Genomic DNA, 23,053 nt, shown 5'->3' with positions numbered 1-23,053 from the left:
AGCCCGCATGGGAGAAGCAGGTGAGACGCTAACAGAGAAGAAGCACCGGGGATTGTCATCTGTTTTTTGAAGACTGCTTCCTGTTGACGTTTTAACCTCGTGTTAAAGGATTGTTATTCTTATGTACTTTAAACCTCCACTTCACAACTTTTTTAAGGATTAAAGATTTATTGAATGCTCTACTGCACTTTGGACACCTGTTTTGATTCTTTTAATAATCAGTTATATTATTTACCAGTGTTATTTATTAAAGGTAGACTACAGTATATATAATTTATCAGTGTTATTTGTTAGGAAAATTGATTTTTATGTTAATATATTTGGGATGCGGAACGGATTAACTGGATATCCATTATTTTCAATGGGGACGTTTGTTCTAGATACGAGAAATTCGCTATACAAGCTCAGTGCTGGAACGAATTAAACTCGTATCTAGAGGTTCCACTGTATTTTAAAATCTTTTACTGAGTGATTTCCAATGGTTTCACTAAACTGTAATTTACATGGAAGTACTGTATAGACCATTTTATACAGATGTTCATAATTTGCAAATTTATTTTCCATTTGAATAAAAAAATAAAAAAACAAAATGTTTTTGACTTAAAGTTATTTGAATCACTTTTTACAATCTGTAGTTACAGCCTATAAGCTACAAGTCATATATAGCATTTACATGAAAAACACATTTTCTATTTTAAAGCAAAATAGTGGTTTATTTACAAATTACATGAACAAACCAACACCTTTCAAATAAAGCTGGATATGAAATTCACAACACCAACACACTGCCTCAGGTTTTCCACAACATAGTGGTATACTCTTACACTGTAAGATAAATGTTTTACTGTATCTTTGGTACTTGTGTAGAAAAAAAATGATGAAGAGGTTAGGTTAAGACTTAACAAACATCATGCTTCATTTATTGAGAATCACTGTACTGCTTTGTTTCAAGCAGAATTGTCTATTGTAATCCTTTATGGTGTTTATGGGCATTTCCAATTGTTCATTTACTACTCTAAAGTTAATTAAAAGCACAGTAGAAGCAATGTAATTTAAATGTATGACCATTAAACTCTAGTACTTAATTCACTTCACTGACTTCTGATAAAATAGGGCCGATTATAAAATCCTCCTTCTCATATGTTAAGTTTCAAAAAAATTTAGCTCTCAGGATACCATGCAGAGCTTTTCTGTTCCTATATTTCAGATTTGAGTGCAAGAGGTAGAGCTTTCTAGGTATTTGGCACCAAAACTCTGGAGAAACAGTCAGACATGCGAGAATTAGGGAGTGTTTTATGGGCTTATAACTGGTTAACATATGTAAGGAATGTGCGTATGGAGGAAGAGAAACAGCAGAACAACCACTGAGATCACTTGCTATGGCCTCAAACCCCCCAGCCCTTCTGGTCAACAGGGTATTTAACCGAGGTTCACCACTGCAGGCAGATATTCATGATCAGACCATCTACATAGCAACATAGAGCTCTACAATTCTGAAGTCTTTTTGTTTTGTACAACAGCATTTTGCCAAACCTTATTTGGTCCGGTTGTGCTTGCTACATTTGATTCTTCGGACATATGAATTAAATGGGACAACCTCCAGGACCTAAACCCTTTTTATTTTGTCTTTTATTTACAAAGCATGTATTTATCTATCTATCTATCTCTCTATCTATATATATATATATATATATATATATATATATATATATACAGGTAGTCCCCAGGTTACGGACATCCGACTTACGAACGAGGATGCAGCTGCGACGCATGCGACTCAGTAACTGCCGCTCTGTCATCTTTGGCCTGGGGATGCTGCAAGCGGTGGCTTGAGGGGGCGATTTCGCTGCTCGCGCATTGCAGTGTCCCTCGGGCGGCTCCCAGTGGCAAGTGGTGACCCGTGGTCCATAGTCACTGGGGCCATAGCTATCACTCGTGTGCAGGACGATGATTCGCAGCCAGGCCACTACGCCACCGCAGCTACTGCTCCTGACTGGATGCAGGCTGGAAGGAGCGGAGGGGGGCTTTTCACTGCCTGCCCAGCACACATGGCTGGTAATGCTGCAAGTGGTGACCCGGTTGTGGCTGAATAGGGCGGCGGGGGTAGCATTGTAGTATGCCTCGGATGGCTGCCTGTTGAATTGGGGTTGGGCGATTCACTACCCGCCTTTGGTTGCACTGTATTCGTTCTCGGTGGGCGGACACTACAAGCAGCATACTGTAGTGGAGGTGACTGTGAGGTGGGCTGGTGATGAACCGCCCCTCACTGCCCCCATTCATTCTCAATTGCAAGCCTGCGTGTACTGTTACGCACATAGCAGGAAGTTGTGTTTTGTCAGTACATCAGACGTGTTGATGGGTGCCTTCCTGCTGTGATAGCGTGTACAGTGCTGTGCAGAACAGCTCATCTTAACCTTTTGTCTTCACCCTTCAAGAATGTCTCTGAAACACAAATGATGCAAGTGCTGGTGATACAGTAAAAAAGAAAAAAACCATCACCATTGAAAATAAAGTAGAAATAATAAAAAGGTCAGAGAGGGGTGAAACTCCATCATTCATTGGCAGAGCAGTTGGTTACAGCCGGTCAACAATAGTATTTATTAAAATAATGTACCTTTTCTGACTTACATACAAATTCAACTTAACTACAAACCTACAGTCCCTATCTCGTACGTAACCCGTGGACTGCCTGTATAAATATATATATATATATATATTTTGTCCCAGATGGATGGGGACCCTACCCAGCCGGGACACCTGGATGGTCCCCATGATAGACAATACCTCCCCTGGGCCACAAGGGGGCAGCCGCCCAGGTCTGCTTGTGGGCCACTGGACCGGAGCTGGGATACTCATCCCTACTGGAGGACGTGGCCACCGCCAGGGGGCGCCCAGACAGCTGTGAGGTCCTGGATGGCAGCACTTCCGCCACACCAGGAAGTGTTGTCAGGGGGAGCACCTGGAGCTCATCCGGGTCGGTATATATGGGACCGCCACCCTCCAGAAGCTGAGCCAGAGTTGGAAGGAAGGAGACAAAGGTTGTGAGGAGGGGAGAGGCGGTGAGAAAGAGAAAGAAGAAGAGAAAGAGAAAGAAGAAAGAGTTGGTGGAGGAAGGCATTGTGGTGCTAAAAGAAAATAAAAGAAGTGTTTTGGACATTCTGGTGTCTGTCTGTCTGTGTCCGGGGGTATGCTTTCCACTATATATTATATATATATATATATATATATATATATATATACATACACATACAGGGTGGCACAGCAGTTAAAAGACAAGCAGGTTAGATCAATTGGGCATAGTGTGTGGTTGAGGTGTGTATGTTTGCCTTGTGATGGTCTGCCACCCTGTCTAGGGTTTGTTCCTGCCTCGTACCCTATACTAGCTGGGATAGGCTCCAGCAGACCTCTCAACCCTGTTCAAAACTAAGCAGTTTAGAAAATGACTAACTCTCTCTTTCTCTCTGATTTATTATCTGGACAGAAGGCCCAAGAGAAACATCAGATGAACTGGCCAGCTGGACGAAAAAAATAGCTTTGCGCCTAAGAACTTGGGAGTGGTGCTAGGTGGCAGTGGCCCTTGTATCAGAACCCAGTTGGGACGCCCGCAAGAGTGCTAGGGAGATGGAGTCCGGAAGTGCAGCCCTGTAGGGATCACTTGGGACCGACAGAGGGCACTGTCAGGGAAAGACCACCCTACTTTGTCTACGGCCTGGAAGTGCTTCATTGAGGATTCAGAATGGCACTGGACGCATTCCCAGTTCTGGTTTAAAAAGGGGCCTGCTACCACAAATGGACGAGTCAGAGTCAGGAGGAAGCGGGTAACACTCAGCAGAAGACGGAAGGAGGAAAGAATTGATGTTTTATTGGATTGATTTACTGTACAGTAATCCCTCCTCCATCGCGGGGGTTGCGTTCCAGAGCCACCCGCGAAATAGGAAAATCCGCGAAGTAGAAACCATATGTTTATATGGTTATTTTTAGAATGTCATGCTTGGGTCACAGATTTGCGCAGAAACACAGGAGGTTGTAGAGAGACAGGAACGTTATTCAAACACTGCAAACAAACATTTGTCTCTTTTTCAAAAGTTTAAACTGTGCTCCATGACAAGACAGAGATGACAGTTCTGTCTCACAATTAAAAGAATGCAAACATATCTTCCTTTTCAAAGGAGTGCAAAGCAAGCAGTCAAAAAAAAAATCAATAGGGCTTTTTGGCTTTTAAGTATGCGAAGCACCGCCGGTACAAAGCTGTTGAAGGGCGGCAGCTCACACCCCCTCTGTCAGGAGCAGAGAGAGAGAGAGAGAGAGATAGAGAGAGAGATAAAAAATCAATACGTGCCCTTTGAGCTTTTAAGTATGCGAAGCTCCGTGCAGCATGTCCTTCAGGAAGCAGCTGCACACAGCCCCCCTGCTCACACCCCCCTACTTCAGCGCAAGAGAGAGAGAGAGAGAAAGTAAGTTGGGTAGCTTCTCAGCCATCTGCCAATAGCGTCCCTTGTATGAAATCAACTGGGCAAACCAACTGAGGAAGCATGTACCAGAAATTAAAAGACCCATTGTCCGCAGAAACCCGCGAAGCAGCGAAAAATCCGCGATATATATTTAAATATGCTTACATATAAAATCCGCGATGGAGTGAAGCCGCGAAAGGCGAAGCGCGATATAGCGAGGGATCACTGTATAATTGAGGCACATTGGTGGAAAGAGGTCCGTAAAGGTGCTTTGTGGAATAAATTCTCCTTATTTTATTCATATAACGTGTGGTGGTATACTGTGTCTGTGGATTATATACTGTATATAGGATGATGTTTCTCTGCTAATGTTTTCTATTTATTTGCACTTCTTGGTTTTTCTAATGCATTTGTAATTAAACTCACATAAGGTCATTACTGCCACAAGAAGCATGATTATGCAATACGAGTAGTGGCATGTGACATGCTCACTGGTACATATTGAACATGTTACCATGTGTGTCCCAGCCTGGCTTATTAACAACTTAAACAGGGAGTATTCAATTCAAGGTAACTGATAAAGTATTTATTACAAGTCCAGTAAAAATCAGATGCCGTTGTATGTGGCTAGCAGCTGTTAATTAGTAAAATATTAAAATGCAAAAATCACAAACAAGGTAGCAATGACATCTGGCTTCATCTCCTGTTTTTGTGTACTGTTCTAAATATACAACCACATTTGCTCCCTTTTTTCTTTAATCCCCAGTTCTATTTCACCACCTATGTCATATCGTATATAAGAAGTGCCTGCACTCTTGATCTGCGTCTTTTTGCTGACATCATTCTATTGTAATCCAAAGTTATCAGAATGAACAGTACTGAAATCGAACCTGCATATCCCACTCTTATTCTAATGCTGTCGTGATAAGTGCTGGCTCTCCACAACTCAGAAATGATTGAAGAGAATTCAGAAAATAGATGTATTTATTCCACCACTGTACTTGATTCCAAAAAGTAGCTGCAAGATTCAGTGCTGCATACATGTCCACTTTTCACATGCCAGGTCAAGTGCATGTATGAGCAAAGGTAAGTGAAATATACTTTAATAACTAGGTTTAGCAATTATGTATAGTATGTCAGGACCTAGCAATTAGCAATTTACTGTAATGCATTCATGAAATTGCCATATAAAATATGTTAAACAAAAGAGTAATGACATTCACATGGACATGGAGCTGAAGTTAATGAAAATGAACCAATCATAAGAGACTCAGGAAGTGAGATATAAAAGTATGAAACTAGTTTGATTGTTTTGCAGAAATCAAAATTCATCCGGCAGTATTCTTTCAGTTAGATAGTAAATCACATTTTCAAAGTCACCAGATGAATTACATTTAACATGAAATATAGGAAACAATTGTTTATAGAAAGGGTCATGGGAATCTGGAAAAATTTAACAAGTCATGTGGTTGAAGACAAGCCTTGAAAACTTTAAAAAAGAATTTGGATAATATATTATGACAGCTTAGCTATTAGCATACAAAATTAGCCAGACAGAGTGAAATGTCTTCTCTTGTTTGTCATACATTCTTAAGTTTGTCAGCAATGTTAGCTATTTAAAACATGTCTGAAAACAAAATTGATTCTAAAACAAGGAAACCATGGATGAAAGTAATACGTCTGGTGAGACTGTGAGCTTTTCAATTCATAGCTGTTGTTTACCACTAATAAATGGAATAGTATGCTCATGCATCAACAAAAGCAAAACGGAAATGGAAGACTCACTAAGTTGAGGCTAAGCTTTGTACATTTATTTGGAAACAATGGAAACATAGATGCAGAGCTGTGTAGTCGGAAGCAATTATTGCATTACTGGAGTTGAGTTAGTAAAAACATACTGGCTCTGACTAAATGTAAATAGTACTATAATGTGTTAAAATTTCCAATTGCATACTAATTTTAAATGAATTATTTTTTATTCTAGCCTTTTGATAAAAATATAACCCATTTTCAATTTTGTAAGTTTTGTCTTTTGTTTAACGTTACTCAATGTTTGTAACTTGTTTAATAAATAACACAAAAAAGCTACAATGACTTCACTACAGCCTTTAAACCCGAAATGTAAAAGGTTAGGGTGCTAAACAGTAGCCTGATGATTCACGTTGCCAGTGACGAAATGCTTTGTGTCTTGTATGTTGTGTGCTTTGAGTCAACGCGGTAAATGCAATACCATTCAAATCTTTGGGGTCACTCAGAAATGTTCATGTTTATCATAGAAAAATTTATACCTCTTCATCTAGATATCATTAAATTGATTTAAAATATAGGCATTACTAGTTTGTATAATTGCCATTACTGTTTGAAATAACTGATTTTTAATTTATTATCATTTATGGCTGCAAAGCCACAATTTCAGCAGCAATTCCTTCAGTGTTATAATGGTAAACGTTCTTAGCGAATCCTTAATTAGTCGTGTACTGATTGTAATTGGTTATTAGAGAAACCTTGGAAATTGCATTAGTGCCACAGAAATCTCTTTTTTAGTTCACTTGAGTTACAAGGTACTGGCATTCCTAAAGTTCAGTTTTGGGTTAAAAATGGCCAAAGTTAAACAGCTTTCTCAAGAAACATGAATTTAACGGTATCTTGTTAAAAAAGGGTATCAGTTTCTATCAAAAGCATGAAAATTTCTGGGTGACTCCAAACTTTTGTTCGGTCCTGTATATTGGCTTACATTACAAATTAAGGAGTCGGAGTAGAAGTTTTAGTGTACTGACTCCACAGCCCTGTATAGATGCACATGTAAGCAGATTTTAATTGTACTGTTTTGTATTTTTCACTTTCCATCAATATTTGCGTTTGTGATTTGATTAAACAAAATACTTGTAATTTCAGTGCCTGGAGACCTTTTGTGCACCTCTCAGGATTTTTGTAATGTGTAAACAACGTCTTTCCTGGAAATTATAGTCCCACAATGTGAATTAGTAAATCCCATAGAATAAAAACAGGAATTTCATCCATCTATTTAATCGGTCACTGGGTCCTGAGCCTCTCTCTGCATTAGGCACAAGGCAGGAAATCCCCCCTGTCCAAGGGAGTCACTCAATTACACGGTACATTGACACACATGTCTTATTTACTGGTATCAGGTCAATTTTGAGATACTACAATGTCACAGGAAAGAGACTACTCATGACTTCTAAACTTTCGTTGCCATCTCAATTTCAAAATAAATTAATAAAGATCAGAGGGTGTACAACTGTGCATCATGTTCATGGCTGCTGCTTGTTTAATGCCCTCAATAATGGTCAGAAGCCATAATGTTGTAACTGCACTATGAAAATATTTCCCAATTATAGCCATTACGCTACTGAAAGTCTTAAGTAGAAAATGTCTGTTTATTGCCATATTATGGAACTTTGCATTAAATTTCAAAAGAGGAAATTGCACTCATGGCTGTTGCCTGTTTGCTGCAATCACACTAGTCACAATCAAATGCAATGATTTAGCTCATGACCTCTGCCTGTTTGTTGCCATCATATTATTGGAAACAAAAAGTGTGTAAAGCCAAAGTGTTGCAATCACAGTTATGACATGTCATATTAATTACAACTGCTGGTTTTTGGCATTACATTAAAAAAAATTAAAAGAGAAGAGAAGCTTGTAGTACTAAAGTTACAATTATGCTGTGAATAGTTAAAATCAAGATACTGGAAATCATCACTCCTGTGGCCACCATTGTTGTGCTGATATGATGCTATTAAAGTCAAATTTTTAGTACAGTAGTTTAGTTCTGCATTCTTACTGCTAAAATAAAAATCCATTTATTTTTTCAGGACTGAATGAAGCCTATAGATAGCAGAATTGTATTTATTTAATTTTAATTTAATTTCAAATTGTAGAATAAAATGTAAATCAGTGCTGACCATTTGTATCAAGACCAGTAATGGAAAAGATGCCCTAAGCTGACTACAGAAAGCTTGCTGGCACCCTAAAGCATTCTGCGATTTTGCTGCCTAAGTATATCATTTCCTGTAATCGAAATGCAGCATCACATGAAACACACCATGACGCACCTTCACTCCCTAGTGACGGACGACATGATACATAACATGCAGGGCAGCAACGCAGTAAAATGATACACCATGTCCTCTCAGAACGTGAGCCTGAACTGTCTTAGTTATTTCCAGCCACTGCCTGTTCGTGACATAGCCATCCTTCTCTAGATTGGTCTGCCTGTCTAGGACTCAGAAATAACTGAGTTTTTTTAAACCCCTGCTTTTTTGGTGAGGGTACATTGGTGAGTCTTCTTGTGTCAGAAAAAAAAAAGCACACCATAAACACCTCCCCTCCAGCCCAGTCACTATAAAAAGCAAGTAAGACCTCCTCACAATGTCAACTATAGCTTCTAGGATCTCATTAGTAGAATGAGGTTCCCAAGTTTGGGAAGGGTCCAGAAATTGTCAGAGAAGGCTGCCATTGGCAGGGGATTGTGAAATTCCAGACAGGGCAGCTTTTAGTTTGGAGAGCAGTATGCTCATTAGTCACTGCGTGCTCTTCCTCAAATGTCAGAGGGTGCTGGATTCAGACACCTTTCCAGTAGTCAAGCCATTCCTATGAGGCAGCTGTGAGCAGTGTTGTCAGGTGCAGCCATGTCATGGGGCAGAGGGATCTAGGAAGATGAGTGGATGGTGATGTTCTGGCAGCATTTGTAAGACATGCACTGTTGAGCTTTTGTTGTAATGGCAATGATAACCCTGTATCTGTCATTCTTACTGATAGTACAGACCTGAGCCATCTGTCTACCATTTAACTATTTGTCTTCTGTACTGGAGGAATGTAAAACCACAACTTGACGTAATAATAATTTTTTCCTGGACAGTTAAACTAATAAATTTTAGGTCATTTAGCAGTTTCTGCTATGGGTAGCAACACATTATAGTATTATTAGATATCACCCTGCGGAACTAAAAAGTAGACACGGCATAAAGAAGACAACATATGATTAATTTGTCTCACAATTGCCTCAGCAGCCTCATTTACTGCATGAGGGAAAGGCTTCAAAAAGACACAGGAGGATTTGAGATTCCTTGCCTTGTATTGCTATGCTATAAAATGTCACGTTTATAGTACCTGGAGATAAAAATAATCATATATAATTATCTGTAATCTATTTTCCTGCCCATGGGAAAGACACAGGAGACACCAGGAGCCTTGGAATGAAAGGATAAAAAGACTCTGTAATCATGTTAGATGGCCCAGCACAAACTTGAAATGCTGATTGTCTAGAAAGGAATGTGTGACTAGTTGGTCAAGGTCTTCAGAATTGTGATTCTGTCTGACTTTGTCTTTTGACTTTTTCTGTTATAACTGACTACAGGACTCCAGGTCAGGTCAGGTCAGGTCAAGTTGGGGAGCATGCACTGGTATAGCACATTGCCGCACCCACCAAACCACAAAACAGCTTTGGATCCCGGTTGGCAAACCCCCAAGCAGACACACGGTCCAGTCCCACCCTCTGGAAATGACCAATCTGCCACAGCCAGGTGTTATGTGGGTGTCCCCTTGGCCTGGTCCAGCTGTTCAAGTCCTCAGCAATGAGGTTCCTGTGAGCTGGATCACACTCTGGGAATCGTGCCATGTGGCTATAGTGGCGTAACTGACGTTCCCTCACAATGGCGGTGACATGCCTAATTCAGGACTCCGTGAGCAATCTCCTGTTCTATACCAAGTCAAACCAGTGGTACCCATAGATTCTCTAAACAGACACAATAATGAAGGAGTCCAGTTTTTGTCTCAGGTCACAGGATAGGGTCCATGTCTCACAACCATACAGCAAAACAGGAAGCACCAGGACTCTAAAGACTTGGACCTTGTTCTTGTGCAAATATATCAAGAGCACCACACACCTCTTTTCAGCGACCTCATGACCCTCCATGCTCTCCCAGTCTATCTAATGACTTCATAGGAAGAGTCACCAGAGAAATGAATGTCATTGCTGAGGTAAGTAAACCACTCGATGTGGTCAACATTCTCTCCACAGACATACATTGCTGATGGCTGTGCCCAAGAGGTCATTAAAGGCCTGAACCTTGGTTGTTATCCAAGACACTCACAAGCCCAGACACTCAGACTCCTCACTTAGTCTCTCAAGAGTCTCAATCACAGCCTCCACTGAGTCCATGAAGATCACAGCATCATCTGCAAAGTCAAAATCAGTGAATCTTTCTTCAGCAACAGATGCCCCACAGCCACTGGACCCCACAACCCTGGCCAGCAACCAGTCCATGGAAGCACTGAACAGATTAGGAGCAAGAGCACATCCCTGACAAACCCCAGAATCAACCAGGAAGAACACAAAGGTTCTGCCCCCACTTTGCACAGCACTCACAATACCATTGTACAGGCCAGCAATGACATCTCTTGGCACGACTATTGCAACTCAATATACACTGGAGTTAATCAGTTATCCCTTTCTCATCTTCAGCTCGTCCAGAATGGTGCTGCATAAGAAAACAGAATCACATCACACCAATCTTAGCTTCTCTTCACTGGCTTCCTGTTCACTACAGGGTTGAGTTTAAAATTTTACTGTTTGTTTTTAAGTACCTAAATGGTTTATCCCCCTTTAACCTTACTGACCTCTTACACTCTTACTCTCCTTTGTGATCACTGAGATCCTCTGACCAGAAGTTGTTGGCTTTGCCAAATTCTAGACTTAAGCTTGTAGGAGTCCATGCTTTTGCAGTAGCTGCTACTAAGCTTTGGAACAATCTACCTTTTAATACAGTAGGTCAGCATCTACTTTAGTCACTTTAAAATCCCCCCTGAAAGCCTAATTTTTTGACTTAGCTTTCTAAACTTCTATGTAAGTATTTATTTTTGGTGTGCTTATTTACTGTGTATATATATATTATATATATATATATAAAATCTTAATACATAATTCGCCTGCCTCCTCACTCACTCACTCACGTCCGTCCGAAGCCGAATACGCAGTCGCCTTCTGCGCAACTGCCCGAAAAACCTTACGAGAATGACATCCAACCCCAACATCACGGCAGGCAGCGGATTTACGGCCGCAAAAATTCAAAGAGAAAGGCGACTTCGATTAAAGCTCTAGAGGCCTGAAAGGCGCTTTTGACTACAGCTCGAGGCCTAATTACGCATTCTGATTCAATTACGCATTCATTCAATACACCTATATCAGGTTTGTGGTGCTTATACTTATTACTATTCCATATTGTACTGGAACATTCATCATTCAATATTATACTATAGGCCTGGAAAATTCATCAACTAACAGTACAAGTCTGTACAGTAATGAGTAAAGCGGACTACAGTTATTACAAAACAACTTCTTCGTTACTTATCATTTGTTCTTCATACACTGCTGACACAAACTCGTGCTCGTTTCATTTTACGTTGTCAAAACGGGCTCTTTGTCTAGTATATATAGATACAGTACTGCATACAGGTGTAAGATCACTATGCACAGCCAAATGTAGTCTGGAGAAGTGTAAAGTACACCATCATTGGACTTTGGAGAAGTGGAAATGTGCTCTGTGGAGTGATGAATCATGTTCACTCTCTGGTAGTCTGATGGATGAATCCAGCAGATGCCAAGAGAGCGTTACTTACTGGACTGCATAGTACCTACTGTAAAGTTTGGTGGAGCAAGATAATAGTCTTGGGCTATTTTTCAGGGTTGGGGTATGCCCCTTGGTTTCATTGAATGGTACTGTTAAAGCTGCAACATACAAGGACATTTTACATAATTGTGGACTTCCAATTGTTGCAACAGACATTGTTAAAGACACTGTTTGATGAGTTTGGTGTGGAGAAACTTGAGTGGCTTCCACAAAGCCCTGTCTACAACCATATTTAACATCTTTGGGATTAACAGGAATGTCAACTGCAAGCCAGGTGTTCTTGTCTGATATCAGTTTGACCTTACAAATGTTCTTTTGACTAAATGGGCACAAATTCCAGCTTTTGTACATATAGTGTACAATTTAATAATTATCAAATTATTTAAAATAAATATATGCAAAATGTTGAATGAAGATAAATGCATCACTTAAATAAGATCTTGTACTGTTCTGCAAATAGTGTAACTAAAATCGGGTTCTTCTATACTACATGTCAATGGAGTGACCATAACTTATAAACCCGAAATTTTAAAATAGTATAGTAGACGCATTTTGGAATTTTTGGTACCAGAAGTAAATGTCAACTGTCCATTCAAACCCCTCCTTCTGGCACTTTGTGGAGTAGCTGGGGAAAAACGTGCTTAGTAACAATAGAGACTTCACAAAACCACATGTACAATTGAGAATTCATGGGGACCTCCCCTCACCAGAAGGAAGTGTTGTGAACCAGGGAGGCTGGAGGAAGACTGGGTGGTTTTGTAACTATCCGTTACGTGCTTCTATTTCTAATGAGGTCCAAAAACAGCAATCGATACCAAAGTCAAAATTTCAGTACAGAATCAACATTACATCCTACACAGTTGCTTTTTTTTACTCCTCCTACGTGACCTCTAGCACTTGCACCAGTAGATTCAGGGACCGTTTCTACCGAAGATAAGCTAAAGGTCATTCAGTGCATGATTATATACAAGGAAACAAACATACAATTCTAAAGAAGCAAAGATGACCAAAGTTGACTGACACCACTAAAAACCACTCACAAATCTCTGTTGTCTTATCTCATGCAAAAAGAACAAATATGATGGGAATATGGAAGGGGCTAAAAGAAAACTTTAAATAACAGGTTTAATCAGGAACACAAAAGCAAACAAGAGAAACTGCAAAGTAATTTTCATATTATGGGCAGTCTTCAGAATTTCAAATGTGCTTTGTATGTGCCAGTCAAAGACTTTCACAACATTGTTCTGAAGCAGTTAGAATTTTTTGTAATGTGAACCTTCATATTAGCATGAGACTTTTTGGTAGACTGTTGATTTTAAACTGACAAGCACCCTAGTTTCTTCTCTTGAAAAGAATCTCATTAAACAATGTTGCCACTACCAGTATGCTTTATGGAAGATGTAACACAGATGTTCTCTCTTTTTTTGCAGCACAGTTGTCATTTTTCTTATTGGTCTGTTGCTTACTTTTCTGATCAAGGTCATTGTTTCCCACATGCTCACCATGGTCCTATTCAATTCCATCCTTCAAATAGTGAATTTTGCATTTCTGGGAATGATATGTTTAAAATTATATATTCTTACAAATCATCATACAGTAGAATTAGTGAAAAAATAAAATGTTTGTGGGTCAAAACAATTAATTTCTTGCTAATCTCAGGCTATTAAGTTCACAATTGACTTCCTCAAACAGAGCTTTTTGTAAGAAATCACAAACAGAGAGTGCAATTGTCTATATTTTTGTAACAGTAGTACTGGTCTGCAAAAAAATAAAAAACGTGTTTCTCTCCGTTTAAATATTTTAGGAGCTCTTTATGGATTTGACTGTGCTGAATCAAAACCTTGCAAAATAAATGCTCTATCAGATCCAGTTTTTGAGAGGTGAAAACAAAAAACCCACACTATTTTAGAGATAAGAATAATATATTTTTAAAATTAATTATTTAGACTTAAAAAATAATACATTACACAAGTTGATTTAAATATAATTATTACTTATAAAAAGTAGTCATTTTTTTTTTCCTCTAAAGGTGTTTCAAGGTGGAGTGACCAATAGATGTCTGCTAACAGAGTCTCACTCCACATTTCACTATAATGTCTCTCCATTTGAGCGATATTGTGGTGAAACCTCACCTCAAGTTCATGAGAGACTGCCACTATTTTCTCTTTCAGCTTTTGCTTACTGGTTACCTGGTCAAGACAATGGATTAATTAACCCAACCATTGTTTATATTTGTAAAAACCATTTAAACAACAATTTTCTCTCTTCTCAACAATAAAAAAGACATTTTTCTAACCTTTTAAATATAAATTTGGAATGAATAGTAAGAGAAAAAAATACTGAGTGAGAGCAAAAAACAATAGAGAATACTTTATTTTAGGTTGTTTCCACCTCAGCTAATATTAAGAATGAGAAAGACCACCATTTTTCAGCTAAAAGTAGTTTTATAATTTTAAAGTTTACATTATTTCAAAATTGAAAACATGTTCAGGTTTTAATGTGTTCCATTCAGTATTGTGACTGTTCATAAAAAGCGTTAATTTTATCTATACTGTACGTTCATTTAGTTTTTCTATATGTTTATTTACGTTTTCAAGGCCATTCAAGGGTTCATCTAAATGTTTCTTTTTTTAATGAAGGAGCATATATTGAAAGGGATTTCTGTTTTTGCTGTGGTACTGAATAGATATTGAGTATTGTGAGATTTCAATGGTGCTGCTGTCAACTACAAAACTCTGATACTCTGACATCCCTACTTTCTACCCCTCACAAGAGATCAAGTGTTAATCATCTTTTATAATGTTACAAAATGGACATTCTGTTTGTTACTAGAAGCGCATCTCATCTGTAAAGATGCACAGCTCACTGCCTCCAGGCACCACCTTGTTGTTGGCTCCTCTTTAGCACCCACCTGCTATGACTATTTTAAGTAAGTAAATGTTGCAGCTTGAGATTCTTACCTCCACTAGTTGTGATAGGGGTAGGTTCTGTTATACATTACTTTGGTAGAGCTAGATGGGAGGAACTTCCTTGATTTTTGTCCCCATCCCATACATAAATACTTTCTTTTCAGGTATGGTTAAAAATATAATCATTTGATGGTTGTTGAACTTGATGAATATCCCTTTATTGATCCACTTTTAGATAAGGACGTTGTTTCAGTAAATCTAAGCATTTTTACCATTTCTTCTGCTTTGGCCAAGTTTGTTTCCAGTCTAAATCTGGTTGATTCAGTTTGATTCCTTAACCCATCTTTCCTGCATGGCATAAATATCTCTCCAGAATCGATTCCATTTTCATTTCCATGTCCCTCACCCTTCATTCTTTTAATGTATCGTTGCTATTGTCTTCTTTGTCCCATCATACTGATACTTGCTTCTGTCCACTAGACCTGCACGATGGTTATTTAATATGTCTGTTACAATACAGAGCATTTATCAAACAACTCTCTGCAAAAATGAATACCGGTACATTATTAAGGTGAAAGTAAATTTACTAGGCAGCACTACCTTTGCATGGGAGGCTAATAAAGGTTTTATAAGAGGTTTTTCTACAGCTTTCACTTCTTCAAACTGTCATCAACATGCTCATTCATCCAGATCAGACATATTTCATTTACTCTTGATATGCTGTGGCCACCTTTTGATGACTTCTACATATTACTAACAAGGATCATATCCTTTCTCTTAAGGAGCAACAAAACATTGTCTTGTTTCTTATGCTCTTCATTCTTTCTCTATGGCCTTTAGCATCCTGACATAGCTCATAGTTGTTTTTCCAAATAATTGTTAATGATACATCTCACAAAACAACTCTATATGTCAATGATATCCTTCTGTTTCTTGGAAATATATTAGATGATTTACCTTTTATTTTAAACCGGTTTTATAAATGAAAAACAGTGTGAAGAACTCTTTGATTACAAAATAAATTTGAGTAAATCTGTCCTTCTTCCTTTAAATTTCTCTATTGATTATTATTTGATTTTTGATTTGATTTGATATATTAATCCTTGATGGGAAATTATCGCTTTGCATCACCTTTTGGGGGTTCAAAGTGCCGGGTCAGCCATTGTATAGCACCCTGGATCAATTTTCTGATTAAGGGCCTTTCAAAACCCCAGTCCTTATTGTAAAGTCCCTTAAATTCATCACTATAATAAATTTTCACAGAGCCCCAGAACAATCACACATCTTTTTCTTCCATTTTCATTATTTTTGTTTTAGTATTTCTTCATTTGCTTGTTCCCCCTTGTTTGTTTCTCTTTTAATATCATTAAAACAAATTGTTAGAAAAAATAATTTACACTGATTATAAAAAAATATTAGTTTAAAGATGGTTACATGGTTGATCTTGAGACTGGCATGGTGGATGTTTATGCAGATCTGATTATGTTATTTTTTATAGATAAGGGGAGAGCAATAGCAAAGCTGACACACTTTCTATACTTCCCCATGTAAGACTTTTTAATTGATACAAATGTAATAAAAGCAGATGAATTAATTTCTAAAAGCTCTTAACCTATCGAGTTTTGTGACATTTCCAGCAAGGCACCTGAAGAAAAAATTTAATATTCCACCACAGTTTTGACAAGAGGTGTTACAATGAACACACCTATCTACGATGTTTTGGTATCCTGGTATCTCACTACAATTGTCACAAAGGACTTTTTATATGTATCAGGTGTCAACCAGGTGCTCTTAGAAGGCAGCTTCAGGGCTCATCTAGTTGTAATTCCACCCCAAACCAAGAGTTGGCACTGTCGCCTAATGTTCCTTCTCCTTTCCTTCCTACATATCGGAAGACTGCCAATCTATCACTTCTGGGTTTCCGTCTCCTGACCCCACCTCCTCCAGTCAGGCCCCTTCTTAAGGGTCAACACCTCTATCTTTGGATGAGTTAAGTTCTGACCGTTGTCTGAAAAGACACTCTGCACTCGTTTTTTTTTTTTGCCTTACTTATTTTTTCTTTTGGCCATCAGATATATGGGGTTCACCTCCAAGGTGCCCCAGCTCTCTTTAACTGTCTTTTGGTTTTGTTAAATAGGACATTTGAGAATTTGTGCTTGTGTGCAATGATTGTAATAGGACTAAGCCTGATCAAAGATATCCATTAGGGTTATGGCATTGATGATGTATTTTATTACTTATGTTATACTTTCTCAACATTCTACAACTATTTTGGTGGCATTTTTGTGCCTTTTAAAAAAGTTACCCTCTGCTAGAACACTTGCCAACAATACTTTGAAGGAAACTTTATGATTAAATTCTACTATTTCAGATCGAAGGCCACAATTCATCTCTCATTTTTGGAAAATTTATGAAGTAAATTAGGCTATAAGTTTATTTTATCATCTAGATACTATCAAGAATCCAATGGACAGACTGAGCAAGTTGATCTTACTTATAGAAGGTTCTGCGATGTGTGTTTTAAGTGTGTTGTTGCCCTTGGTGAAGTTTGCCTATAATACATTGTATCACTCAGCAATTTGGATATCTCCATTGAGGTTCTTACATGAGTTTAAGCCTTTTTTGGTAGAGTTCCACTGTTGAAATCAGAAACTAATACCAAAGTTTTTCATATAGTGAATATAAAAAGGTGCGGCTCGCATATGCAAGATATCCTCCAGAGGATTCTCTGTGTTAACACTTGCTAGATGGTTTACACTACTGTTAGACCACCTGGGTCCATTTACTTATAGGTTGTCTCTTCAGCCTCATTTCATTTAAATTTTCTCATGTTAAAGGTGTGCATGCCAGTCCTTACTTTAAACTTAGTTCTCCACTTCCACATGTTCAGGCTGATGGCGACCTGGAATATCAGATTCAGAAGATTTTAGACTTTTGTTATTACACTAAATAATAGACCTTAGAACCGCATTTCAATGATTATAGTCATGAAGAGATCTTGGGATCCATGTCAGACTCATTATGCTCTTTGGCTTTTATGTTCTTTTCATCTTCAGAATCATAGCAAGCCTTATGGTCAAGGCCAGAGTTTATGCCTTAAAATGGGATTATGCTGTGATTTTTTGTGATATTCTTAATTTTTCATGCGCTCAAATAATTATCCCCTGAGGGCTCTTTTTTCTAAGATTTTTCTAGTTTAGCTTTGTTATCTTGTTTTGAATTAATCCTTGTAATTTTATTTTATTTTTATTTCTTGTTATTTGTTTTCTTTATGGCCATCTATTGCAATGGTACATCTCCCTGAAATCATATTGTGTGATGTTTCAGATATTGTCCAAGTTTGTGCATATCAAATCTTACATTTTTTGCAAGTGCTATCCTTAACAACTTTTAGGTTTCTGACCTTTTGAATAGTCTTTTTCAGACTCAGAGTTTTAGTTTATATTTTGTGTTTAGCCATACGATTGTTTATCTAGTTTTGAAACATGCTAAAATTGTAGCTTTTTGAATCCATTTTCTGGTCCTTTATACCTTGCCTCTGTGTCCAGCTAGTCTTTCATCTATGGCAAAACAATGACACTATAAGCTTTTAAATGATATACATTTTCACTGCATTCAACTGCTTCCCAGAACAATGACACTGAAAACCTTTATATATTTATTGATATCACCCATTCAAGCACCTTGTTTTAGCTTACTGATTTTTACAGATTTTTTTTAACCAATCAAGGAACTTAATACTCCATTTTTCAGCCATCGAGGTGTAAGTAAGACATTGAGGAAATGAACTGAAGTGGTTCTGGGGTCTCCAGATCCAGCTTGAATGTTGTGGCTGTGTCAGCACCATGTTTTACCTATATCTTTTCTCAGGGGGATTTGGCGTTAGCCAATTATTTCTGTTACGATATGAAATAGCCACATGAAAACAGTAGCAGACCTGAAAATGCTTTTGCTAGGAAAAGAAGATCAGAAAGCTTTGTCATTGCCAGAATCACTTTCTTGGCAATGGCTGCCATCTAAGACGTAGAAGATATGCAAGTTGCTTGTATGTACTGTACATTTATCTATCTTTACCTATTTAATTGCTTACTTTTTCCATTTTATGTATTTTTTGTATTTTTTTAATTTTATTTCTGTGTGTAATGAATATATATGGCAATACTTTGTTGTGCCCTTAGGCAAATGTAATGGATGCTGGTTGTGATGTGGAACAATGTTATACATACTGTACATGATATGTTATGTAGAATTTTTTATTTGTTTTAATCTAACAGTAAAGGATAGTACTATGTGAAGTGTGCCTATACTGCATGCACTGGTTAATGTAAGGGCAATAATGATTAACAATAATATTTTTCACATCTAAAATTATTTTGTTTTAACATTCACTATGTCTATCTAGATTGTTTCTACAAAAAAATCTTTTCATTTTTGTTTTTATTGTTTCTTTGCTAGACTATGTACGATATGAATGAAAATCTGAATTTGTAGTGAATTAGAGGGCACTAAACACTAGATGATAGTAAATTCAATCACTGCTTTAAAGTCTGTGGTGGACTGGCGCCCTGCCCGGGGTTTGTTCCTGACTTTAAAGTTAAAAACACAAAATGCCCATTTGGGGTGCAAAACAAAAGGAATTCCAAGGGATGCTACTAAAATTTAAATTAATTTTATTCATTTTGTGTGTTCTCAATCTTTTTACAACTAAAATGTAAAACATGATTTTCCATACAGTATTTGTGTTTGTGCCTATTTTCATAATTTCTCAGTTTTACATTATATCACTTCAGTCTTAATTCCTGACATAACTGCAAAGCTGAATTACTGTAGAGTTAATTTGAGGAAATTAGCGGAAAACTGAAACTGATAACAGGTTAAACAAAGTGTATTTTACAGTAAAAAAATACCAAAATACCCCAGGTGGATGTTTGGGTTCTTATGTTAGAAAAGGTTAATAAGGTCTGATTTTTAATTTTTGGGAGATGCAAAAATAATATGAAAAGTAAAAAGTTTTCAGCTTGCCTCCAAGCAGATAAATCTTTGTTTGCACTCTTCTTTTCCTGTCTTTGTGTCCAGTGGTTTCATTTTGGGGATTCGATTCAAGAAGAATAAAGTTCTTTTACTATTTTTGTTTTGAAAAAAGATGTGCCGCCATTTTGTTTGGAAAGGGCACTGACATTTTGTTGAGTTGTTACTTGGGGGTGTGGTTAAGGAAATCATGTGTGATGATGTCATTTGTGTAAACATATATCATTCAGGACCATGGGCAACATTTTGTCCATGACTGGATTCCTACTCTATTGTTTGCTAAATTATTGTGTCTACATTAGGAATTTGGAGTTTAATTTTGATTAAAACTAGGGGGCTCCGCCCCCTGCTTGCTTCACTCGTCAACCCCCGGGTTTGGTCCTGTGGAAATACAATTGAAAGTGTTTTTTTTTTTCATGGGAATTGCTACATATGCATTATGTTCACTTCTTATTTTAAAACTTCAGTAAAAACAATATTTGGAACGAACTTTTCTTCAAGATCCTTGTTTGGTCTTACAGCATGATAATGCAACATATAACTGGCCATGAGTGAATATTGTTTCTTTGTCTCATATAAATAAACCGACTTGTTCAAATGTTTGTCCTTGTGATTTGTTAATTGTCATTGCAAAAGCTATTCTAACAGGAAACTGTAAATGGTTTAATACGAATGGCACACCAAGAGCTCCTTTTGCCCGAACACCATTTCGAGTTCATTCAATAAAAATAAGACTTCCTGATAAAACAATCTATTTACGAAAGTGGGAATATCCAGAGCCAATGTAGCCGGTGGCATTGTTCTCAAGAAGCTGCGAATTTCTGGCTAATGTGGATTGCACGGCTTTGTAAGAAATAAATCTGGCCGACCAATAGTTCTGGATATTGCCATTGTGTCATGATACAACTGTTGAAATGCTCTTGAACTACCATGATATGATGATGGTAATATTACTGCTTTACCTATTTTGAATTTGCCTGAACTGTTGATATTTTAATTTTGAATGTGACCAATGAGACCTTGCATATGTTCCGTTTTAAGTGTAGCTTGATTCGATTTAATAAAGAAGAGGCAATTAGCTGCGACTTTTATATACGCATTAATAATGTAATGTTGCAATAGACGCTGAGATGATAGAAGTAGGTTACATACATGGGACTGTATCGCTAATTTTGACCCGAAATATTGTGTGGGTGTTATTCGTTTTTCTGAATGCGTTTGTTTCATATCTGGGAAAAGCAAAGGAAAGAGTAAAGGGTCGGCATGTGGCGATGTATTTGAGATAAATGACAAATCATGCTTTGCCTTTGGATATACACAAACATCTACTCTGTCTTTGATATCTCCATCTTTCGAAATTATTTTCGCTGACAATTCGTCACTTGTGGGTTTATTATAAATGTGACTGATCTTTTGGATTCATACAGAAATCCAAGAAAATGTCTTTGTCTGTGTTTTGCTGATAAATTTTGTGTAAAGTGCGATACTTTTGGACGTATGGATTTGTATCCATTATTGGCTGTATAATTTCTATTATGTCGGATCATTTAACTCTTTCGATTCTATGTTGCATCGCTTCTCCATGATCATATAGATACACCTGACCAAATTGTGTTTTTTTTTTAAATTAAACTTGTCGTAGCTGTAATTGTTGCGGGAACACAGATTCTCATAGCATATGTTCCATTATTGTGTAAATCAACGTTTTGTGCATTGAATGATGCTAATGTAAAAAGATTATTGTAGACGCATATATTATGCCTGTGTGTGGATTTCACTTTCACCAAACAACAAATCTTTTAACTCTTGCGGAAACGCCACTTCATTGGGAAGCAGCAATACTTTTCCCTGATGGCAACATGAATTAGACGATCTACAAGTCTCCGACTTAAACTTTAAAGCCTTACAATATCTACATACTTCCGACATATCACCTATGTCCATAAACCTATATTCGATCTCTTTTTGCTGTTCCGTTATTTCACCTAGTAATAATCTCCGTTTGTTTGCGCAAATGCGATCTGTAGTCTCTTTTGTTTGACACTTTCAAATTTTGGTACTGTCATGTTTTTGCGTATGTATCGCACAAAAGTTTTTTTTGAGCCTTTCTAATTCCTCTGCTTTCATAATCTGTAACCTTCTCTGCATGTGTATGGTGGCAACGTTTTTTGAACGTCTTTATGAAGTTCTACTGTGTCTTTTACTCTTTGTCTTTTATTTCTGACCCTGTTTGGACCTGCAAGGTTTTCAATTACACTTGTTACAGGCTGATTATTACTTTCCTTGCTTAGGTCACCGTCTCACGGGAACATGCTTCCAAAGGATGTCAGTATGACGTGACTTGACCGTGTCGCGGGAAGTGAAAGTGTCTCTGCCTCTCTGAAGTGTCTCTCTTCAGAAGATCACGTCTCGTCGCATGATTTTTTTTTATAATAGAGAGATTTTAAAACTGTGACAAAAGATTTTTGATCACCCACCTTAGCATGTGTTAAGTTTTCATTCCTATCTCCTGATCTTCTGTCACCTCTGCGTGTGTTTCCTTGAGCCTCTTTGTGTTTCAGAGGACATGCAGTAAAATTGTGTCTATATATATTCAGTACATACACAGGTGTATAGAAAAGGATTCAGATAAAATCTGATAAAATGTTAATGACAAAAATACACAAGCATATAGAGAATGCAAAGTACAGAAGATTTCGTTAAGACTGCCAATGTTTGAGGCAGCTTCATTCTGCTACTATAATCTCTCTGTCTTACCTTTTGTGGAGCATTGATGACTCCAATGTTGTAGCCAAACTGCAGCGAGCCCAGAACCGCAGAAAACACAGAGAGAACCAGTGTCCAGGTCACCTGCTGGAAGTGGGAAACAGGGGGAAATATTACACACGTACTCAAAACCACTTAGATCTATTTAGGGTCATGGGAAACCCTAGCCCATCCTGAAAACACTGCACACAAGGCAGGAAATTACCTAGGATAGGGGCCCACTAACACAGACATCATTTTGAATCTG

At 37.7% G+C, this 23,053-nt stretch overlaps 1 protein-coding gene across 1 annotated transcript in view; it reads right to left on the bottom strand.

The window, feature by feature from the left end:
• Positions 1–23,053, bottom strand: part of LOC114648998 (solute carrier family 2, facilitated glucose transporter member 4-like) — a 109,656-nt gene that overhangs the window by 54,688 nt on the left and 31,915 nt on the right. Inside the window, exon 2 of the mRNA XM_028798389.2 lies at positions 22,798–22,893. Coding sequence (XP_028654222.2) covers positions 22,798–22,893 — 96 coding nt within the window. The remainder of the gene's footprint in view (positions 1–22,797; positions 22,894–23,053) is intronic.

The sequence above is a fragment of the Erpetoichthys calabaricus genome, chromosome 3 (genome assembly GCF_900747795.2).
Source record: "Erpetoichthys calabaricus chromosome 3, fErpCal1.3, whole genome shotgun sequence".
In the NCBI taxonomy this organism is placed as follows: Eukaryota; Metazoa; Chordata; class Cladistia; order Polypteriformes; family Polypteridae; genus Erpetoichthys; species Erpetoichthys calabaricus.
Note: the sequence above shows the minus strand (reverse complement) of the source record. Positions and strands in the feature narration are given on the sequence as shown.